This window comes from Leuciscus leuciscus (assembly GCF_965113295.1).
Source record: "Leuciscus leuciscus genome assembly, chromosome: 6".
NCBI lineage: Eukaryota > Metazoa > Chordata > Actinopteri > Cypriniformes > Leuciscidae > Leuciscus > Leuciscus leuciscus.
Genome location: NC_138730.1, coordinates 40,248,058 through 40,268,830, shown reverse-complemented (window position 1 = coordinate 40,268,830; position 20,773 = coordinate 40,248,058). Strand labels below are relative to the sequence as shown.

Here is a 20,773-nt window from a genome sequence, read left to right as displayed (position 1 = left end):
TTCACAATATAGGCTTGCTGAAATGAGGTCAGTGAGGTCACGTGTTTGAATTTGCGGTTGAAGTGGTTGAATTTTAAAAACTAATCAGACCCAATTTAGTGTCATTCTGCTTCACTTGGCTGTTAATATCAGGTGTAAGCGAGGCCAGGATGCATTCAGTGTATAGCCTACATTTCATTTTTATGTCCTAATCCTATAAGCAAATTCCCTTTAGGATTGTTTAGGATTGGTTCCAAAGTATGATTCCAAACTGAATCCTTTAAAGTTCTTACTTTATCCCTTTGGACTGGACAAAAATCCAGCATAATGACATGTCAAAGTCAGCTCAAAACCAGAGTTTCACTAAATTACATAAGGAATCTCAGAGATCCTTATCCTGTCCTACAGGAGAGCCTGTGGGGAAATGGAATCCCGTCTTCATTGGCCAGCGGGATGATTTGATGCAACATCCTGTGGAGGATCGCGGCGGCAGTGGCAGACGAACCCGATGCCCTGCAGTTGGTGCCTTCGCTCGCGCGCACGCCCCGCTCCGCCTCGCACTTGACCGAACGCGAGCGCACAGACGCGTCTCCGAACTGTGAGCTCCCGTGAGCTTGTGCCATTCCTCCCTCTCCGCTCCGTCATCTCTCACACAGGATCGCGCTCTCCGTTTTAATTCAAGCTGTTGCCACTGAATAAGACACAGCGCGTGGGAGTGAACCGGTGCGCTTTTGGAAACGGCAGATACATTTCGCTGTGGATGCGTTTGTCCGCTGCTCTTCGCCATTGGATTTGATTCGCACATCACGCTTCTTTCTTCTGTCCAGGATGGGGTTTGTCGTACTGGTGCTTCTGTGCGCTCTCACCGGGCTGGTGTTCGGGGAAAGTAAACCCAAGACATGCTCGGACATCAGGCAGTTCTACAACAGCAAGGGGTTCAATCTGAACGGAGTCCCGCAAACGGAAATATCCGGTAGGTGAATCAGTCCTGCTGTTATTCTAGATCTCAGCGTGAATGACAGTTGTGAATGAAGACATTGCATACAAAGGCAAACTTTAATGCAAGTAGCAACATGGCGATTAAAATGTATTTTCATCTTATTTTATTATCAGCAAACTTCATTCAAACACAACACAATGATACAGTAATTCAAAGTGCAATAATACAAATATTAAAAAGGTGGCAAAGTATACAATTAATAATAATTCCTATTGGTCAACTGTGTCAAGTGCTATGATTATATATATATACATACATATATATATATACATATATATATATATATATATATATATATATATATATATATATATATATATATATATATATATTAAAAAAATCCCGTCTTACACATGTATTTGACATTCCCACAGGTCTTTGGACTTTATAATTTTCCATGACTCAGGATTCCATAACAGTTTCCGAGACTGTTTTTTTCTGCTGTCATTTGGTTTGAGTGTGTGGCATGGTTACAGAGATTTACTGGTGATTATGAGCTTTCTGCAGTTGCTTCTGGTGTGTGTGTGTGTGTGTGTGTGTGTCAGGGTGGAGTATTGTCTGTCTCATCCAAAGTTGCTCCATGAGGGTATAGAGTTTTTCACTTTTGATGTTTAAGGAGTAAGTTGAAAAGATAAACCTCGCCAGGTGTTCTGTGTGGTAAAGGTGCTTTCACGCACAGAAGACCTTAATTTCTCTTTGTTTCATTGAATTTTTCTATCACCGTAGATTCTGTGCTCAGCACTGTAGCCTGAATGTATTTTTACCCATCATCCTCTTGCGCATGACGCACGAGCTGATCCCGGCCGGTATTCCCTAATGATCAGAAAGTGTTCTCCATTTAGAAGATTAATAGAGGTGGAAATCCGACGTTAGTTACTGTACATTAATTTGATGGAGATATTATCCTCATAAACACGTACAACACGTCCAGACGCATTCAATCAGAGTGATGCTTCGCTACAATCGCTTTAATCAGACATGTTAACATTGCCAGTGTGGGCTGTGTTTAGACAGCACACTTTTACATGTCTAAGTGATGGTGATCAAACCCCTATACTCCTCAACCGTATGGAGACAATGAGATTTAATTGAAAGTAATTGTTTCAGAGTCAAGAGTTTCCCCCAGGAAATGTTCTGCAATTATACTGCAGCTTTTTCTTTAGCCGTGATGTTTCTCTGGCTCTCCACTCAAGAGCTGACATACTTGTCCTCCCATGTGTAAAACTGTGGGAATCTGATTTTGGTTTTTGTGAATATTAAAGTTGCATGACTGTTGTCAGCTGGCTGGACAGGAAATCTGGACACAGACTCGGATCTTCTTTAGCGGTTTCTGTGATATTAATGGAATCGCCCATTATTCCAACTCTTCTCGCTTTTTTCCATTCTTTCCTCTCCTGCTGCTAGTCGGCATTAACCTTAGATGGATGAATTTCATTCAGGCTGTGTCTTTAATTTTTGATAGGAAAGCTTCGTTTGAATATTTTAAGGCTGGATTTGAACATTCAGCTGGATTGTATATCATCTTTCTCTCTGACTCATTTGAGATGAACTTGACACCAACCCTGTGAGAGCAACGTTTGGCCCATGGTCATGTGAGTGTTTATGTTTACTGTGTTTTATCTAGTAGAACACCACAACGCTTATGCAAAAGCAGCTGTCTTCTATCAGTCCCCATCCTTTCTGTTTTACTCAGAAGTGAGTAATGATATTCCCCTGGCGATCCGGAGAGGGGTTCCCACCTCCGCGAACTGTGGCACACCCTGCTAATGGCCCAAACAAGCCGAGCGACCCACACCAGAGCCTGAAGTTACGACAATACACAACGATAATCTCTACCTGACCTCATTTCAAGAGTGATTCAGTGACAGATCAGGTCAAGATGGCTCCTGTCAGTTCTTGTTAGGCTCATATCAGGAATCATTTTAAGAAACCAAGCCAAGTTCAACTCACCTTTGTACTCACCCTCCTTGTATAGTAGATGGAGTTACACCCAATGTGAAGGCTATCATGTTGTAAAATCTTTCAAATAGTTTTGATGCAATTGAAAACAGTTAGAGAGCATATAATTGTCTAATATGCTCCAATCATAGATCACATTTCTGGAAATGTCCCTGCAAACACACCTTATCAGATTAACGGTCAGCCTAGGTTTTTCAAGAACTGGACAATTTGGCGATCCTTAATATATGGATGACTTAAAAAAATGGTCAAATTGGTTGGAGGCATAGCATGTAGTCAGTGCGTGGCTGTGTCCTAAATTGCCCCCTATACCCTTAAACAGGGCACTATTTGAGGGAACAGCCATATGTAGTGGTGTCCGAAACTATAGTAGATGTTATCGATTGCACTCATTCAATCCCGCAATGCACCACAATAACGAGTGTATGACCGATGTACGCTCAATGGCTAGGGAATACTCATAAATAACTGTGAGAGTCACGCACCGAATGAATTCCTGTGTTTGACCAGAAGATGGCGCCTGGAGCTTAATCACGCATCCATACACTTTTCAAACCGCTGGTCCAATGTGGGTACAGCGTAATATCATACAGGTATCAATTCCTTTTTAATTGATCATTAACATTTTTTAGGTTTGTATTAAAGGTTTATACATAATTTCCGTGACAGTGTAATATTGTCATCTTACTACTGGAGCTACCAGTTTGCTAAGTTTCAAAAGCAAGCACAAACTATACAAAAGCGGCAGCCCTTCCAGCACACTCAGTGTCTGAAATCCCTCAAGTGAACTATATTAGTGGACTAATGTAGGGAATTGTGAATGCGATTTCAGACACGCCCCCTATATCATATTGAGCCATAGTGCTCATGTGGGCTACCAAGGTTTGAGCCCAGTCTGCATAAAATGTTGGAAATGCTCATCACTTATCAAAATGTATCATATATAAATCATATATAATAAATGAATTATACTAATCATGAAAATATATTTATATGTATATTTTATATAAACTTTATAATGTATATTTTCTCTGTTTCTCTTTATTATTATTATTATTATTATTATTTTTTAAAATTATATGTAATTTAGAATTTTTTTTTATCTTGTATGAAAGTTTATTTATTTGCCAACTGACCGAATCCCCCTTCTGAACTCAATTTCACTCAGTTCTTTATTATTATTATTATTTATAAGTTTTAATATTGTATAAAAGCAAATATTATATATTTACTCAAACAGGATATCACCTGAAGTCTCTGAAACCCCATTCACCTTGATGATGAGGTGTAGCGCCCCCTAGCTGTGACTCTAGAGTCGGCAGTGGTTATAAAGCATCTGTCATTAGTCATGTTTAAGTCATGGACACAGGCGAGCATGAAAGCACTAATGAGGTCCCTGAGCCATGGCGTCCCGCTGGATGACGGCCGCTAGTGCAACTCCTGGAGGCAAAATTTGCTCGAAAGCGAAATGGCCCATGGTAACATCATAGACAGCAGAAGTCCTTTGTGCAGGAATATTTCAATATTTAAGTTGCATGAGCACATTTGCTCTAGGGCATAGTATAGAATTCCCCTTTTTATTCATGCTGTGTGTGTGTGTGTGCATACAGAATGCATAGTATCTTGTATCGATTTGTTGCGATTTGCATGCATTGATTTTAGGGGTCACACAACATGCTTTCACAATGAATTTGTGCATTTATCCTCCAATCCATAGCAAGATGAATTGAGAATGGGGTATTCCTAGACTCCCACACATGCACACAGACACAGAGTGAAGTGTTTATAGTGCTGATGCAGTAGATGTTGAAGGCATTAAGCTGTAATCTGCCCTCTGGAGCCTGAAACTCACCACATAGTGTTTGATGTCATGCAGAGCCGAGAAACCACTCGACACACTGCAGCAGTGAAAGAGGGAAGAAAAAACTGATATTGAGACTCTCATGCAATCTATTCCTTCCTCTGTCCTTTCTGTCCCTTGAAACAGGAAAAACAGATTGTTGGACTTTAGAAGTACTAGTATTTTATTAATTTCTCTTTTGATGTGTTGTTCCCTCCCTGATGCTTTGTTAAAAAAAAAAAAAAATTCTCATGGCTAGAAAGCATATGTTGTGTTTTGGATGCTGGTGTCCTTGATAGTTCACCCAAAAATGTTAGCCTAAATGGTCATCATTTACACATTCTCATGCTGTTACTAACCTGCATGACTCATTATTAGTTTCTCTTTTCCATGCAATTACAATTAATGGGGACTGAAGCTTTCAAGCTTCAAAAAGGTTGGAAAAGTACCATAAAAGTAAAATGGGTCCATATTATTCATGCATTATATTTCAAGTCTTCAGAAGCCATGCAATAACTTTGTGTGTAAAACAGACTGAAATTTAAGCATTTATTTTGTGAACTTTTTCCCTCCATTGAGCTGTTAACCACCAACTGAATCATTGAGTCAATGAGCTGAATCGAGATACAGAGGAGTTTGATTTGTGAACTAGTCATTCCGACGGGTTTTGTGAACTGGTTCATTGAAAAGATCCAACTGAAAAGAGTGATTCACTTTTCATATGAGCAAGAACAGATGTTTTTAATTGAAGAATGTCACAGGTTTGGAATGGTGAGGTGGAACAAGGGTGGGTACAAAAATTTTTAGGAAAAACTATATTTTTTAACTAGGCCTATAGCATAACCAGCTTTGAACCAGCCATCTCTAACAAGGCTGGACCAGTGTGAATTAGCATGGTCCACTTGTCTTTTCAGCAGAGCGGATCACTTACCAGGGATTTGTCTTGAATGTAATTGTCCCGTTTTAGGCAGACCCTGAGTTTTTTGGTAATTGGTAAAACATAATACTGTGTGTCAATACAAGACCTTGGCCTCTCTCCCAGGATGCAATCCACAGCTGAATATGATACTTCTGAAATCAGATAACGCCAGGACAGTGCCGTGATGTAAATCTGCAGTCCAGAGCAAGGCTTATTGAATTATCTAGCCACTAAATGTGACAAACTGACTCAGATTGTAATACATGGAGTGTAATGTAGTTCTCAGTCTTCCTGTGAGTGAAGGACTGCCGTGCCAGAGGAGAGAGAGAGAGAGAGAGAACCTTGACAGACCAAGGTGACATTTAGATGAAGACATTTTTGATGGATTTGTTATTGTGTGACATCCTTTTAAGGATGAGAGAGAGAGAGACAGATATAGAGACAGACGAAGGGTCACATTCCCCCCATAGCTGCTACCTGTGTACATACACGTACATTACATAGCCTGAACGACATGGCACTGATATACAGGGTTCAACATTTTTAGATTTTTTTGAGTTATTTGAGATACTGTTGTCTTTATATCAGCTCAAACCAGTCTGGACATTCTCCTCTGACCTCTGGCATCAATAAGGCATTTTTGCCCTCAGAACTGATGCTCATGAGATATTTTCACGAGACCATTATCTGTAAACTCTGGTTGTGGTTGAAAATCCCAGTAGATTAGCGGTTTAAAAAAAAAAATTATAAGTATGAAAGAATAGTTGGGAGGGAGCATGAAGAATCATTTTCACTCATGAATTTGCAACTCTGAGTCCAGACCTTAAATTCATTGAAAGTCTTTGGGATGTGCTGGAGGAGACTTTACAGAGTGATGGACTCTTGCATTGTCAATTCAAGATCTTGACCAAAAATGTATGCACCTCTTGATGGAAATAACATCACAACATTTATTTCCATCAATAGGTGTTATCAATATACTGCAAGACTTTTTTTCTTAATATAACATGCTTTAGTCAATTTAGTTGACTTTAACCTGTTTTTTTTCTTTTTTTTACACCTGTGTTGTGTAGCATTTGAATGTTTTGACAGTTTGTTTCATCCCAACGAAGCTTAATTGACCCTGACTCTGAGCAAGAGTCACACAGTGTTCTCTGTAAAGCAGTTTAATCTTTATAATCCTAACCACATTTCCTGCTAGCCTCGATGATTCATTGTAAATTCATTGCAAAGTACTAAAACTTTATCTATCAGACTCCAATGTTGAATGACAAAATAGCCATATAAAATTCATACACTACACGGTTAAGTTCATACATAAGTACATAGTGTATAAGTGTATAGTGTGTCATTTGTGATACAACTAAGGGGTTAGTTAGCCTCTGCTGGTATATACTGTAACTACACCTACTTGGCTCATTTAATTGAATAGCTTCCATTTCTACAGCCGCCATATTGAGCATAGCATATTCGCTCATTCATTTTTCAATGAGTGGTCCATTACCTCCTTATGGAAGCCTGTTTACACCTCAAAGAAAAATAAATGAAAAAGAAATTTTATGTATGAATGTTTGTATTTATTTATTGAGATGAAACAGGGTTGCATATGCTTCATTTTATATTGTATATGCAGGAAGTTAGCAAGATGGTTACTGCAGTTACGTTATGAAACTGAACTGGATGCCAGTTGGCTGAGAACCTAAATTCAATCTATAACTCTTGATTGCTGTACATTTTTGAATCATGACTTAGAATAACAAAGCACAACCAGCACATGGAGTTCATGCAATGACTCTCTGACAGAACAGTAAGTGTGCCAGAGCTTGTGAATTCTTGGAAATTGTCAAGTCTTGTTTTAATTTTAGCATGTGTCTTAGTCTCTGGCCTGACACTTCTAACAGCAGCCTAACTTTAACCCCTGGAGACTAAGCGCAAAGCTTCTCCAGATGAGAGCAGAGGGAAGACTTGAAAGAGTCATTACATGCACTACAATCAAAAGGAAGAACAGCGAGAGCATTCTGGGGGATTTGGAAGGGCAGTGTATTCTCAAATGTGAAACTCAATGGGGCTTCCTGTTAAAGCTGGGCCGAACTCCGCTTTGGATATTCACAACAGCGAGCTTGCAGAGGAGAGGACGTGTTTGGTTTGGCTGGACTCTCAGCAGCTGTAGGGAGGTGTGGGAAAAGGAGAGAGATTTCACCCCATTCATTATGGGAGAATCTGACGTAATAATGATCACTAATGCTGCTTATGAGAAACGTTCAGCTTGTACAGCGACCTCATAAAAATCATACAAGCACCAGTGCTGTGGAAAAGCTGCAGGTGGAAGCTGGGAAGCCTTCACAGAAAAAAAAAACAATAGTTCTGTCATCATTTATTCACCCTCGCATCGTTCCAAACCTGTATGACGTTCTTACTTCTTTGGAACAAAAAAGAAGATATTTGTGAGAATGTTTTAGCTGTTCTTAGCCATAAAATGAAAGTCAGTTGGGTTCAAAATCTTATTTTTATTAAAATCAGCATGCATTTAAATGTAATACAACAATTTGAACAGAAAAGGCTGCAAAGTGGACCAGACTTTGTCTCAAAAGTCTTGTTACACAACATTGTGTGGGTTGGTTTTCATTATCAGTCTGCAGAAGGAACCAGTGAGAAGATTGTGTGTATCTGTTGAAATCAGCTATGACAAATTAGTTATTTAACCCAGAAAACAAAATGTTATGCAATTCATAATTTCGTAATGCTATAGTTGTGTAGTTTCCTTCTCCTTTGGCTCAGATATAAATTTATTATGCCTCTAATGAGAATTTCCATTGTGCTTCAGAAGATGAAGTGTCTTTGAACAAACAGTGCTCTAATTGCAGGCTATGTCCTCCCTGAGGCAAACGGGGGTTAAGTGTCGTGTTGACAACTACGGTAGAGATGGAGAGGGATTTTCATAACTCTAGTTCATGGGTCAGTGTTACTTGGGAATGAACTAAAGGTCATGTTAAGCTAATTTTTTTCCATCATTGACTGAATGTTTATAGCAGTGATGGAAAACTCTGAAGGTCGGGCATCTATCTATCTATCTATCTATCTATCTATCTATCTATCTATCTATCTATCTATCTATCTATCTATCTATCTATCTATCTATCTATCTATCTATCTATCTATCTATCTATCTATCTATCTATCTATCTATCTATCTATCTATCTATCTATCTATCTATCTGGCAGAAATCTAAAACTATTATTACCACAGTAATTTTTTGTAAAGATACTTCGATAAAGGATGCATTTGTTTACTCAACTGCCAATAAGCCTCAAGTACCAATAAGAGTAGAACAATTCTGTACACATATTATCAGTACAGGTACAGTAAAGCAGGACAGATGCTGTCATCATGTCCATTTGTAATTTCTGTATTGAACAGGGAATTTCATCACAGTTGTTCAAATGGCATCAGTTTCTTTGCGTCGTCTTTTAGAGACAGGCCCTTGAGATAGGGGAGTGAGATATATTTTGTTCTCTGTGAGTTTGATGAGATTGATGTATTTTTAGATCTACTAAAAGCTCTGGGCGATCCAGTTATCTCTCTCATTCTCTGAAGAATCAGCTAACATTAAGACAACTGCACAAAAAGAAGTATAAACTGTCATCTCGTGCAGTAGTCTGTGTGTAATTAGAGACAAAGCTGGAGTCCAAATTCTCTCTTGTTTTCTTGTTTGCTATTTTTATTTCTCTCTTTCTCTATTTCTGATCCTCTGAGCCAAAGTTGTTCATAAATAATACAGATAATCCAGCTTTGTTTTGATGTAGATAGTTCGTGCTCAGTTGAGTTTCTGTGTGCGTGTGTGTGTGCGACGTGCGTGTGTGTGTACACAGTCCACAGAATGTATTTGAACACTTAAGTCACACTTAAAAATGCATGAATGTCTTTGCATTATAAAACAAAGTATCAAACCAAGTGGCATTCATTTTAAAAAAAGATAGCACACATCATTTTTCAAGCGAAACTTTTCTCACAAATAAGTTAAAATAATAGATAAACTGTTAAAAGTGTAATGTCCATACTGTAGTTATTGTGATAAACCAAGTGCTTCATGCGGCCTCAGTGTTAACATACAACACAGCGCTGTCTCTTTAAATTCCATGTTCAGTGAAATGACACTGCTGGAGGGTGATGGCCTACTGGCTCTAAACTCTCTCAAGCTGATTTATATTATATGCGTGTTTCCAGTATGATGTCAGAATAAAGTGATTTCCAGTGGAAGTAGTGCAGCTTGTCATCACAGTGAACTAGGGGTTTCTATCTATCTATCTATCTATCTATCTATCTATCTATCTATCTATCTATCTATCTATCTATCTATCTATCTATCTATCTATCTATCTATCTATCTATCTATCTATCTATCTATCTATCTATCTATCTATCTATCTATCTATCTATCTATCTATCTATCTATCTATCTATCTATCTCATTTAGTTGACAGTAGCATTTATAGCTGATCAGGTTGCACTCAGAGTTTTATGGCAGATGTGGCTGGTCAGTGTGAACCAAGCTTCTCTTAAATTAGTCCAGCACATAGAGGGAATTCATCTCTTTGGCTGTAAAAGGAGGTGTTCTCCTCTGTGACCCAACCACATGGCATCACTCAACAAAATTGAATCACAAATCCACACAGGAGGAAAGAGAGGAGGGAGATGGATGGAACGGGGGAGAAAGAACAATGCTGACACATCAGTTTTATCAATGGTTCTCCTTAAAGTCATTACAGTACATTACATCTCACCACGACACAAGTCCATCTCTTTGTTGCTTTGAATAGAAATTCAGAGCTGATTTACAGTGTACTAGAAAACCTATCCCTGTTCTTTCAGCCTTTACCCCTTTTTACTTTTCCATCATTCCTGTATACTCTCAGTTGTGTTTGAGCTTCAAACATATCTGTAAAAATGTTTCCAGCACATTGATTTCTGATTTTCAATCCATTATAAGTAAGAATACACTTTGATAAGATGGATGCATACTGTTAAAAATCGGAATGGTGCTGCCAACACCAGTGTTTTTAAGCATGCAAGAGTGCATGTCTTCAATTTCCAAAGGTCTTAGATGGTTCAAAATGAAAATTAAGTTGTCAGCAGTTTAATAGAATTTTGATGATGGAAGTATAATCCTATTTTAAATCACTAAAGAGAAATACATTTTTAACAAAATATAAACACCTCTAAATCCATCAGCCTAGACCAGCTGGGCCAGATAAGACCTGCAAACCACTTACACTCTAAGATAAGTCTGTAAAAAATAGGACACAATATACTGTTATTGTGTTATGAAGGAATTTTCAGTATTTGGTTTTGTCAGATCAGTGTGTTAACCCTGTTGGCATCTGTTGGTGTTGGTCATGTAAGTGACGCAGCCTACTATAATCTGGCGATTGTCCACGTTGGTCGACGTCTGTCAGTGTGGTGTGAATACAACTAGAAAGAGCAATAGTAGATGTGGCGATCGTGGGCCAAAGTTAGAGCTGATTCCGCACTGCCCTTCATACGGTGACAGGCGACGGCGTCCTGTGCTGATCTCTCTCTTGTGTAAGTGAGTCATTCCAGCTGTTGGGAATCACAGTGATTAGCATTGTTACATAAGCAAAGTGATTTCTGACTGTTGTTGATTTTGTCTGACGTCAGGCACGACCTATTTTGTTTATATGTTGGCTGAGTAGAAGGGTGTTGTATTTGTAGATGAGAAAAGGAGGGGAAAAGACAAGATGAAGTGAAATGAGGCACAGAGTAGTGATATCATATACTTGCTCTTTCTAGCTCTGATATTGACCTGACTGCACACAGTATGGTTTTGGCCACAAAAATGTGCCCACAATTCCCTCTTATATTGTGTATATATATATAGTATACTGTAGATGTAGCTCACACACAGCCCAGGTCTGTCTGTGGATGGGGTGTGTGTATTAATATAAATGCTGAAGGTGGACACTGTCTGGCTTTTCTAGGCTTTAGCTGAAGCAGCAGATGTGACAGTTATTGATCCTCTTCAGGGATCAGCTAATCTGTACCTGGCTCTTTGAAGCTTGCACTGATGTTACATTTGTGCTGTCATGTATGGTTTCTGGGATTACTTGGGAGCTGGAGCTCAGGACATTACGCCTGTGAGTGTGTGTGTGTGTTAAAGGCTTGGTTTGTCTAACATTGACAGACCTTTTGCGATACTGCGTACGGTATGGTCCACTTAGCATATTAGCAATTGCCGTTTAGACCGGAGGAGACTGTCTGATTGACATGTATAGAGCCCAACCACTGTTCACTTTGTTTTTATGCACCATTTAGAGACTGGATTACCTGCAACTGCATCAGATAGTCAGTATACAGTCTGTGGTTGTGCTGTCTGAGGCTGAGATTAGTGCTAGATCATTGTGAGAAGTTGGGGAAAGTGTGTGTGTGATTATTGGGTGTTCTGTGCTCCATGTGTTTTGGATTGTTTAGTCTAATCTTTCATTGCTTTTATAAATGATGAGTGTTTTGTGGTTATTGATACACTCCAGAAACATCGGCTCTGTTTGAAAGCTGACTCGTTTCCAATAAGCTGTTTGTTGCATTAATTTGTAATTTTCTAATTTCCAGCCAACTGAACAGATCCGCTACATCTGCACTGGAAAAATCACGGCTGTTAGATCAAGGTTTTGTAGTTTTTGCATTGTTGATTCATCTGAGCACATTTGATAGTTCCTTGACCGCTGATTAGATTTAAATACCAGCGCTTTGTTCTTGATAAAGGAGCATAAGCCTTCATAAATTCATCATTTGTAGACCATAAATTACAATGACATCTTCACACAGACTCTTTTTGGAGGCTAAAGATTATGATGATGTAATATATTTATTTAAATAAAAGAGCCACTGTTGACTGACACTCTGAGATTCAAAACACAACAAAGAATCAAGTCAGGGAAACGAGAACTGAAACTATTAATTCAAAGAAAATAGATGGTTTTATGTTGTTATTTTTCATAAATTTTATTTATTTATGCATTTGTTTATGCATTTATTTACCTGTTCATTTATGGGTTTTTTTGTGTAATAACTGTAGAAATTATCTTAAAAATATATTAAATTGTTGCTTGGGCAATTGAAAATTTCGTGACTCAAGGTCACTATAATATACACACAGTATATTTAAGTAGAAGTCACACTTTATTTCAGACCAAATAAGAATAATAAGCAACAACCACTTTCAATATACTGTCAATTTTTAATACATTTTACTGAAAATCATATGGTTCATTGAATAATGTTCAGTGAATATCATCTAAAAGTGGCGGAGCTAAGCAAAAGGTCCATTGCCATCATCAGAATCATCATGTGATTTATAGTCCTTACTTGGAAGTGAATTGTCACATTTTTGGAATGATAGTTAACATGTCTGCAGTTACTGCTCACACAGTGCTTAGTTACATTTTTAATGTTTGGTCTGTGAATCTTCTTGCATGTTCTTCTCAGGGTGTCCATCATCACCCAGCGGTGTTGTGGTGCTGGTTGGGTGACGCCATTCATCAGGTTCCCATCACATTCAGAGGCCCAAACGCTGTGCTGTAGTGTTTCACTTTTAATGTAATCCTTCTCTGCTAGCCATCATGGGTTAGCTGATCACAGAGGGAAGCCTTGTCGTTCTGATGCATGCTGGGAGTCTAATGGCATCATGTTGAGATTGAGCAGAGACGGGCCATCATACAGTGCGTTACAGCGGTCTCAGATTAAAGCCTTTCACCAGTGATCAGATGACAATGAACGTGTAGACAGAAACTCAATGGGCCGCGTGTTTGAAAAAGATTCAACTACACAAAGACAACCGCACAAAACTCTGACATCACAGTCAGGAGTCAAAGGAAACAGCAGATATTTATTTTACAATCCCTTTCTTGGTTACTTTAGTGTGTGTGACAGTTTCTGTAAGGTTCTTACAAGTTTTAAATATGAACTCTGAAGAAGAAAAACAGCTGGAAATCAATTGGAAAAAAACTGACCCTTGAAATACTATTTTAATATAATATATAATATTGTATTGAATGACATTGTAATGTATTGTATTTTTTTTCTTTTCTTCTAGTACATAGTTCCCACCCAATAATATTTAGTTGTAATTATATTTATTTATTTACATGTTTGAATGTTAATAAAAAAAAAAAATCTATATTTTAGAAAAAAAAAAAAGACCGGGGTTCCACCAATTTTTATCAATGAATTTCCATGATTTATCCAAATATATATACATATTACAGTTGTTTGTCATGTTCTGTGTCCTAAAAATTATACTTATTAGTGGACAGAAGTCTCGAAGAAGTCGACAGTGGCCTGAAATTTGAATGCAAAGAAGAATTTTGAAGAATGTTTTTGAAGAATCTTTTGACTGTTTTCATTCATACAATGAAAGTCAACAGGAAAGTCACTGTTGTTTTGGACCACACTAACTTTCACTGTATACACACAAACAAACAGAGAGACATTTTAAAAAATAGCTTTGTTTGTGTTTCACAGAAGAAAGTAAGTCAGGCTTGAAACGACATTTAGAGTGAATAAATTACAGAATTAAAATTTCACTTTAAGTGGAAAAATTCTACAGAAGTAAATGGCTTTTTTAACTCTTTCACCGCCATTTGATGGAATTTCCCGTAATTTATGAGACAACGCTTCCTGCCATTGAAATGTCCTTCTTTCCATGTTTTATGTGGTAGGGGGGTGCTATTATGCATCTTCTGAAAGACTACTGAATCTCCTGATCAAAACATAGGCGAAGAAGAGGCAGAAACAAGTGATTTCATATGTAAGCAGATGCATTATGTAAAATAATACAATCATCAACATTAAACAGTAAACTGCCTAATGTTATCGAATGAAATGTTGACCCAGGACTAGGTATAAGTCTGTGCAAGCTTGGGGGGTGTTGATGATCTACTCCATCTATGTTTTGATCATCATCCTCCTGAATCCTGAATCCAAAAACGCCTTTTTCTCAGCTTTTTGCTCAAAATGTTGCTTTTTTATGAAACTTTCTCACATAAAAAAGAATGCATTAAGCTAGAATAAAACTTTTTTTTTTTTTTTTTTAAAGCAGAGGCTCTGTTCTTTCTTTTGATATGTTGTATGTTCAGATATGCGTTCAACAAAATATCCTGGGGCCATGAAACTTTTGTGAAAATGATTAAAAATGCTGGCAGTAGCTGGCAACTTTTTTTCAAAAACGCTGGAGGAGAAAGAGTTAAAACTAAACAATTAACTATTATGACATGACCTCTTCTGCTTCTTGGCACCTGTGTTGATCTTGTCATGGTTTTATGCGAAAGTGAGGACAGTTCATGCAGAAGCCAAACCCAGTGTGACGGTGTGCGGTTTGTTAGTAGAGGTGAGGGTTGCGTGAGCGAAGTGTTTGGCCTCTGTTGGGTTTTGGCTATGACGTGGTGTTCCGTACAGCTTGATGAATTCAGTGTTTGTTCTTCAGTCTAACTAAAGACAGAAGCACATAAGAAGAGACTCAAAACACAAACAGAGAGGGAGAGAAAGATATTGCAGGGTTTGTTTTCCCGTGGGATTAAAATGCCTCAGAGAAATTGAATATCTGAGAAACATCAAGGCAGTAATCCTGTTCTTAGCGGAACACCGAAGCTTCTTCCCGCCCTCTGTTTTTCCTCATCTCTCTCTGCATCCATCCTCTATCCATCATTCTCTCTCCTTATCCTTGTCTCACTCTTCTGTTCTTCCTCCATCTGTCCCTCTCATCCTCCTCTTTCTGCTTTTCACTTGTCATCTCACTTTCATCGCTGCCCCCTCTTGATTTGTATGAATCATTCTTATCTAACAATAATGCAAATGTAATATAATTTTGATAATTTAATAAATAATAAGAAATTAAATTATTTTAAGTATTATTAATTAAACAAAATTAATGTTTTTAATTAAATAATATAATACATAATAGAAAAAAGTGTATTCTAAGAGAGTAACAATCAAAAAATTTACCAAAAAGAAATAAATAACTAATACATTTAGTAAGTATTTTAATTTGCATCTTAAAATGATGCATGTGTAATTTTGCTAAAAATGTGCATATGAATTATCTTGCCCTGTGAAAAGCACTGCATCTACAATATATGATATATCTGTATGTATATGGATGTATTTGTGTGTTTTCGAAAGCAGAGCTGAAGTGAGTGGACTTTATTTATGTCCTGCACATAAGCAAGGAAAGAATTCATGCAGTGTTTATCAATCATCATCTAATCGTGGTCTTTGGGATCCTTTAATGAGGGTATCAGTGATCTGTACACACTCCACTGGAGAATGGACAGAAACTGAGGGTGTGTTTCTGTGTGTGTTTTACTATGCATTCACTCATTCCCTTTTCCTTATCTCTCTTGCTCATTGTGCTGAAAATGTATTTGCACAATGATGTATTGCCCAAGCTAAAACAGGATAGGCAAATGATAATTCAAACTAAATCTGTATTTTATGTTTCAAAAGAAAATGTAAGGGGTGCTTGTCCATACAAAAGTACAATAGAACAAAATTCTGTCCTTGTTAAAACATTTAGTCCACACAATATAGACAAATGCAGACCCGCACATAAAAAACAGACAGAAAGCACCTTGTTGTTTACCACCAGCAGATTCAGTCTGGCAGCCGGTAAAGTGTGTTTGTGTGTCATGTACGTTCAGATTAAGCTGCCAGAAAAAATCAGCTCCATCTCTGACAGCCTGTAATTTTGAAGTGAGCCTGTCCAGACAGGCAAGTGTGTGTGGACCTTGTTCTGAAATATGAGCAAGTGCCACTTGCTAAGGCTCAGTATGAGCTAGTTGTGCTCACACTTAAAGGGATAGTTCATCCAAAAATGAAAATCACTCACCCTCGTGTCGGTCCAAACATGTATGATTTTTGTTCATCTTCAGAACACAAATAAACATAATGAAATCTGAGTGATTTCTGCCTCTCCATTGAAAGCCTATTCACCCAAAACTCTGATGCTCAACTGTACTTGCTTTATGTGCGAAAACTCAACTTAGACAGTGAACCTCATCAAGCAATCATGCTTACCAAATTCGAATGTTATATATCCATTTACCATTGTTGTTTTTTTGTTTTTTTCACAAACAAGCACCACCACCTACATTGTCAGATGATGTTTTAAATATGATTTAAGTGTTGCTCATGTGTTTGACTTTGCTTTCGCCGTCCAGAAAATCTCAGCTCATTTTTAATAGTTTCCCCTCCAGGACGTGTTCTTTATGTAACCTTTGCCTTTCTTCTGACAGATGACTTAAAGAGTCTGAATCATATGTGAGGTCATTCATTTTTAATGAGCTGTTGGGTTTCTGGAAAGAGGTCAGAGCATTGACGTGTCTGATTTGAAATCATCACCGCTGTCTTCTGCATACTCTTAACTTTGTTTCTTTAAAGGGTTAGTTCTCCCAAAAATGAAAATTCTGTGAGTAATTACTCACCCTCACGTATAGACTTCTGTTCATATTCGTAACACAAATTAAGATATTTTTGATTAAATCTGAGAGCTGTCTCTCAGATTTAAGTGAGTTCACGTAGTGTAACAGCGCAGTGCTTCTGGGTTGTTACGTCAGAACGTAGGCTCACTTTTGGCCAGCATCACACGCATCACACACATGACCAGCGTCAGCCAATAGTGAGCCTACATTCTGACGTACAACCCAAAAGTGCTGCGCTGTTACACTACGTGAACTCACTCAGAGGCCCACACAGAAGAAAATTAATAGTTGAATAAAGTTGTTATTTTGGGTTTTTTGCGCACAAAAAGTATTCTCGTCGCTTGATAAACTTAAAGTCCGTGTGAACCGGAAGTTGCAAATTACTTTTCTCCAGTGTTGTGACGTATTTCCAAGTGAAACGGAATATTGAACAGAGGGCAGAGTTTTACTTTAGTGCTCCTCCTCTCCATCTCTGCTCATAGCAGACTAACGGTTTGAGGGGAGTGGTTAAGGATATTTCAACCCAAGCCGTCAAGCCTACGTCATCAGAAAAGGAACGCCATTGCAGACCGGAAGTAACTTTTCAGACTTTGATTAAAGATTACCACGGCAAACAATTTTTTTCTGTGTATTAACTTGCACGGATTAATTGTTCACCACAAGACTAGTAATATGCGCTAACAAAGTAAATAGGGTCAATTTTGATTTAATGCCGACTTTAAGGTTGAGCCACTGTAGTCACTTGGACTATTTTAATGATGTCTTTACTAACTTTTCTGGGCTGGCAGATATTAATTACCTATAAGCTTATGAAGGAGTGATCCAGCTCTCAGATTTAATACAAAATATATTAATTTGTGTTCCGAAGATGAACGAAAGTCTTACGTGGTTGGAACAAAATGAGGGTGAGTAATTACTGACAGAATTTTCATTTTTCGGTGAACTAACCCTTTAAAGCACCAGTACATAAATGGTTCTCTGAAGTTTTACAGGATAAAATGTTCCTTATGGAGCTTTAAAAGGTTCTTCTTTAGCATCTGGCTTTAAACCTGAAAAACACATTTTCTCTTTATTTAAGGGTCAAGTGTGTATTTCTTGCCAATAGCGGCACCAAATTGAATTTGTTTTTTCAAGCAGCCTGACATAGCAACTTTGACTCATCCAATGCCGTGATTCGGGATAAGGTAGTCATTGAAACCTGTTTGAAAGCAATAATTATTTATGCAATTCTGTGGCATAGAAATGACACACTGTATGTTTAAGATGAAGTCAGAAGGTGAACTGGCAACCACAGAATCTTTCCAAATTACTGCAAAATGTATAATTGGAACAATGAGAAAATCTCAACATCAGCCCTTGCTAATGAACACCTGCACTGTAATGTCTATTTGCATCATCTTTTTTGTGTATGTTTTGTATAATTTAGTAATGGGCATAAACTCGGTGAACTCTTCCATTGTTCATAATGTTCCCCAATGCCTGTGAGCACTGTTGTTTTCCATCCAATACTGGTCCTGTATTGATTGGCTGCTTAGGAAATATTACATGGAAAAGAGATGGAATATGGAAGAGATCGTCTCAAAGTTCCCGTGGCACATGATCTGACATGCACTTTGTGTTTTTGGCACAACACACATTAGACAGATTTCAACTGAATTAAAAGTGAACTTTTCATCTATTCACTCAGCCAGCCCTTTATGATGAGAGAAAGACAGAGGGATAAAAAGAAAGAGTTGGACAATGCATGCTTTGTACGCCTCTGTGATGGAGGGTAAAGGGTAAAATGATGTAAGTGTGGTCACCTCTAAAATATTCCAACCTGCAATCTTTATACAAACACACACATGTGTAGTCATACTGATGCTTTTTAGCTAATAATTGAATAACAGACAACTGTTATCCAGACTGAGAAATTAGTCCTGGCAGGCTTTCGAATCCTAAGCCAATCAGGAAACAGCCTGGGGTTGCAGAACTGTAAGTCTGTTGATGATCACATGTACATGGTCTGGCTGTCAGTTTGTGATCTTACATACACAGAAGGAGCTATGGTTATGGTTAGTTTGATTGACAGGCTACCTAGCTGAGACTTTTTAGTACTGACTAAAGTTTTTTAAGTATTAAAAACAGATTATAATACCAGTGTCGGGGAAAGCTTTTAAAAGTAATCCATTCCAAAATTGTGTTACTCCCTTAAAAAGTAACTAATTGCATTACTTTCTATGGAAAGTAATGTGTTGCGTAACTTTTTCTGACCTCGGCTGGGCTTGCTTGTTTGTAAAAAAAAAAAAATTCAATTTTTGGCAAATATAAAGGCCCTTTCACAATAAGCCTTAGGCTGAAGGAAATGCAGATTCATATATGTACAGTAGAGGGTGCATCTCAAACAAACCTTTCAGCTGTGCTGCCACTCTGGATTGCAGAAGAATAGGACGCAGGAAAAGTAAGCACTCTAACTTCAGCAACAAAAAAAGAGAAGATGTTTAACAAATGTAATTTTTGATTATGCATATGGTGGAATTTGATCATCGAAGATCAGCTGCAAAGACACTGGTTAATAAAGTGAGATTTAATACATAAAGTATTTGAGTAATTTAACATTTAATCATTGCAGATTAAATAATTATTATTTGCAGTTCACAGATTTTGTTCATTTTGAGGAATACTGAACCTGCTTTTGCAGGGTGGCATGTCAGTAAACAGAAGTCATAAAATCAGGTTTGTAGAACATACAGGGCCGTTTGAAGGAATTTGGGGGCCCCAAGCAAAATGGACATGGATTTTTTTTTTTTTGCTTCTTCAAGCTCCATGTTGCACTTAAGCTACAGAATTACGGTGGCCGAGAGAGCTCAACACGCTGCAACTGAAGAAAACACATGCAAATTAAGAAAACATCTTCATCAGTTTCACAACACATGTGTGCTCCAAATACTCACAACACAACCAAATACAGAAATGCGCTGCAAAAGTTCACAACACAACGAAATACAGAAACGCGCTGCAAATTGGACAGAACACAACGGAAATGTTTCCGGGGAACCCAATAAGTGACGGACCCGGCTGGGACGTTTTTTATTGCTCGTGAGCATTACCTATGCCCTAGTCTCAGCCTCAGACGTCACGCCCACAAACCGTTGGCTGAACGTCTGATGCATATGGCACACTTTTCTGGAAACACTTTAGGAGTTTCGAAGTCGCAATCTGATTGGTTGAATTCTACAGGATGTCCGGGAGACGTGTGTGTCGCATTCTTTATCGGCCCGCCTGGAAACAAATGCCGTGATGCCAAAACCCCTTGTGGAAGAAGAAAGCCGTTGTGTTTACAACTGCGACAATAGCGCTTGCCAGGATCAATTAAACGCTGGATTTTCAAAAAGTAGGCTATGTGAAGTTCGCGGCTCCATTGTTGCAGTAAACTTGCACAACGTTCATGAATGAATAATTGATTAGATGCACACCGGTCTGTTATTGTAGGGACATCGACATTATATTGCCACGCCCCTAAACATGACGCGGAACAAAACGAACTGTGATTGGTTGGGTTACATGTCAGTCAAACGTCCTCTTGGGCGGTCCTTGGCCAAGAAAA

At 38.2% G+C, this 20,773-nt stretch overlaps 1 protein-coding gene across 1 annotated transcript in view; it reads left to right on the top strand.

Annotated features, from left to right (window-relative positions):
* Positions 1-453: 453 nt before the first annotated feature.
* gpc1b (glypican 1b) overlaps positions 454-20,773 on the top strand; it is a 90,463-nt gene continuing 70,143 nt past the window's right edge. The window contains exon 1 of the mRNA XM_082173576.1: positions 454-952. Within this exon, the coding sequence (XP_082029702.1) occupies positions 808-952 (145 nt within the window). The 5' untranslated portion in view covers positions 454-807. The remainder of the gene's footprint in view (positions 953-20,773) is intronic.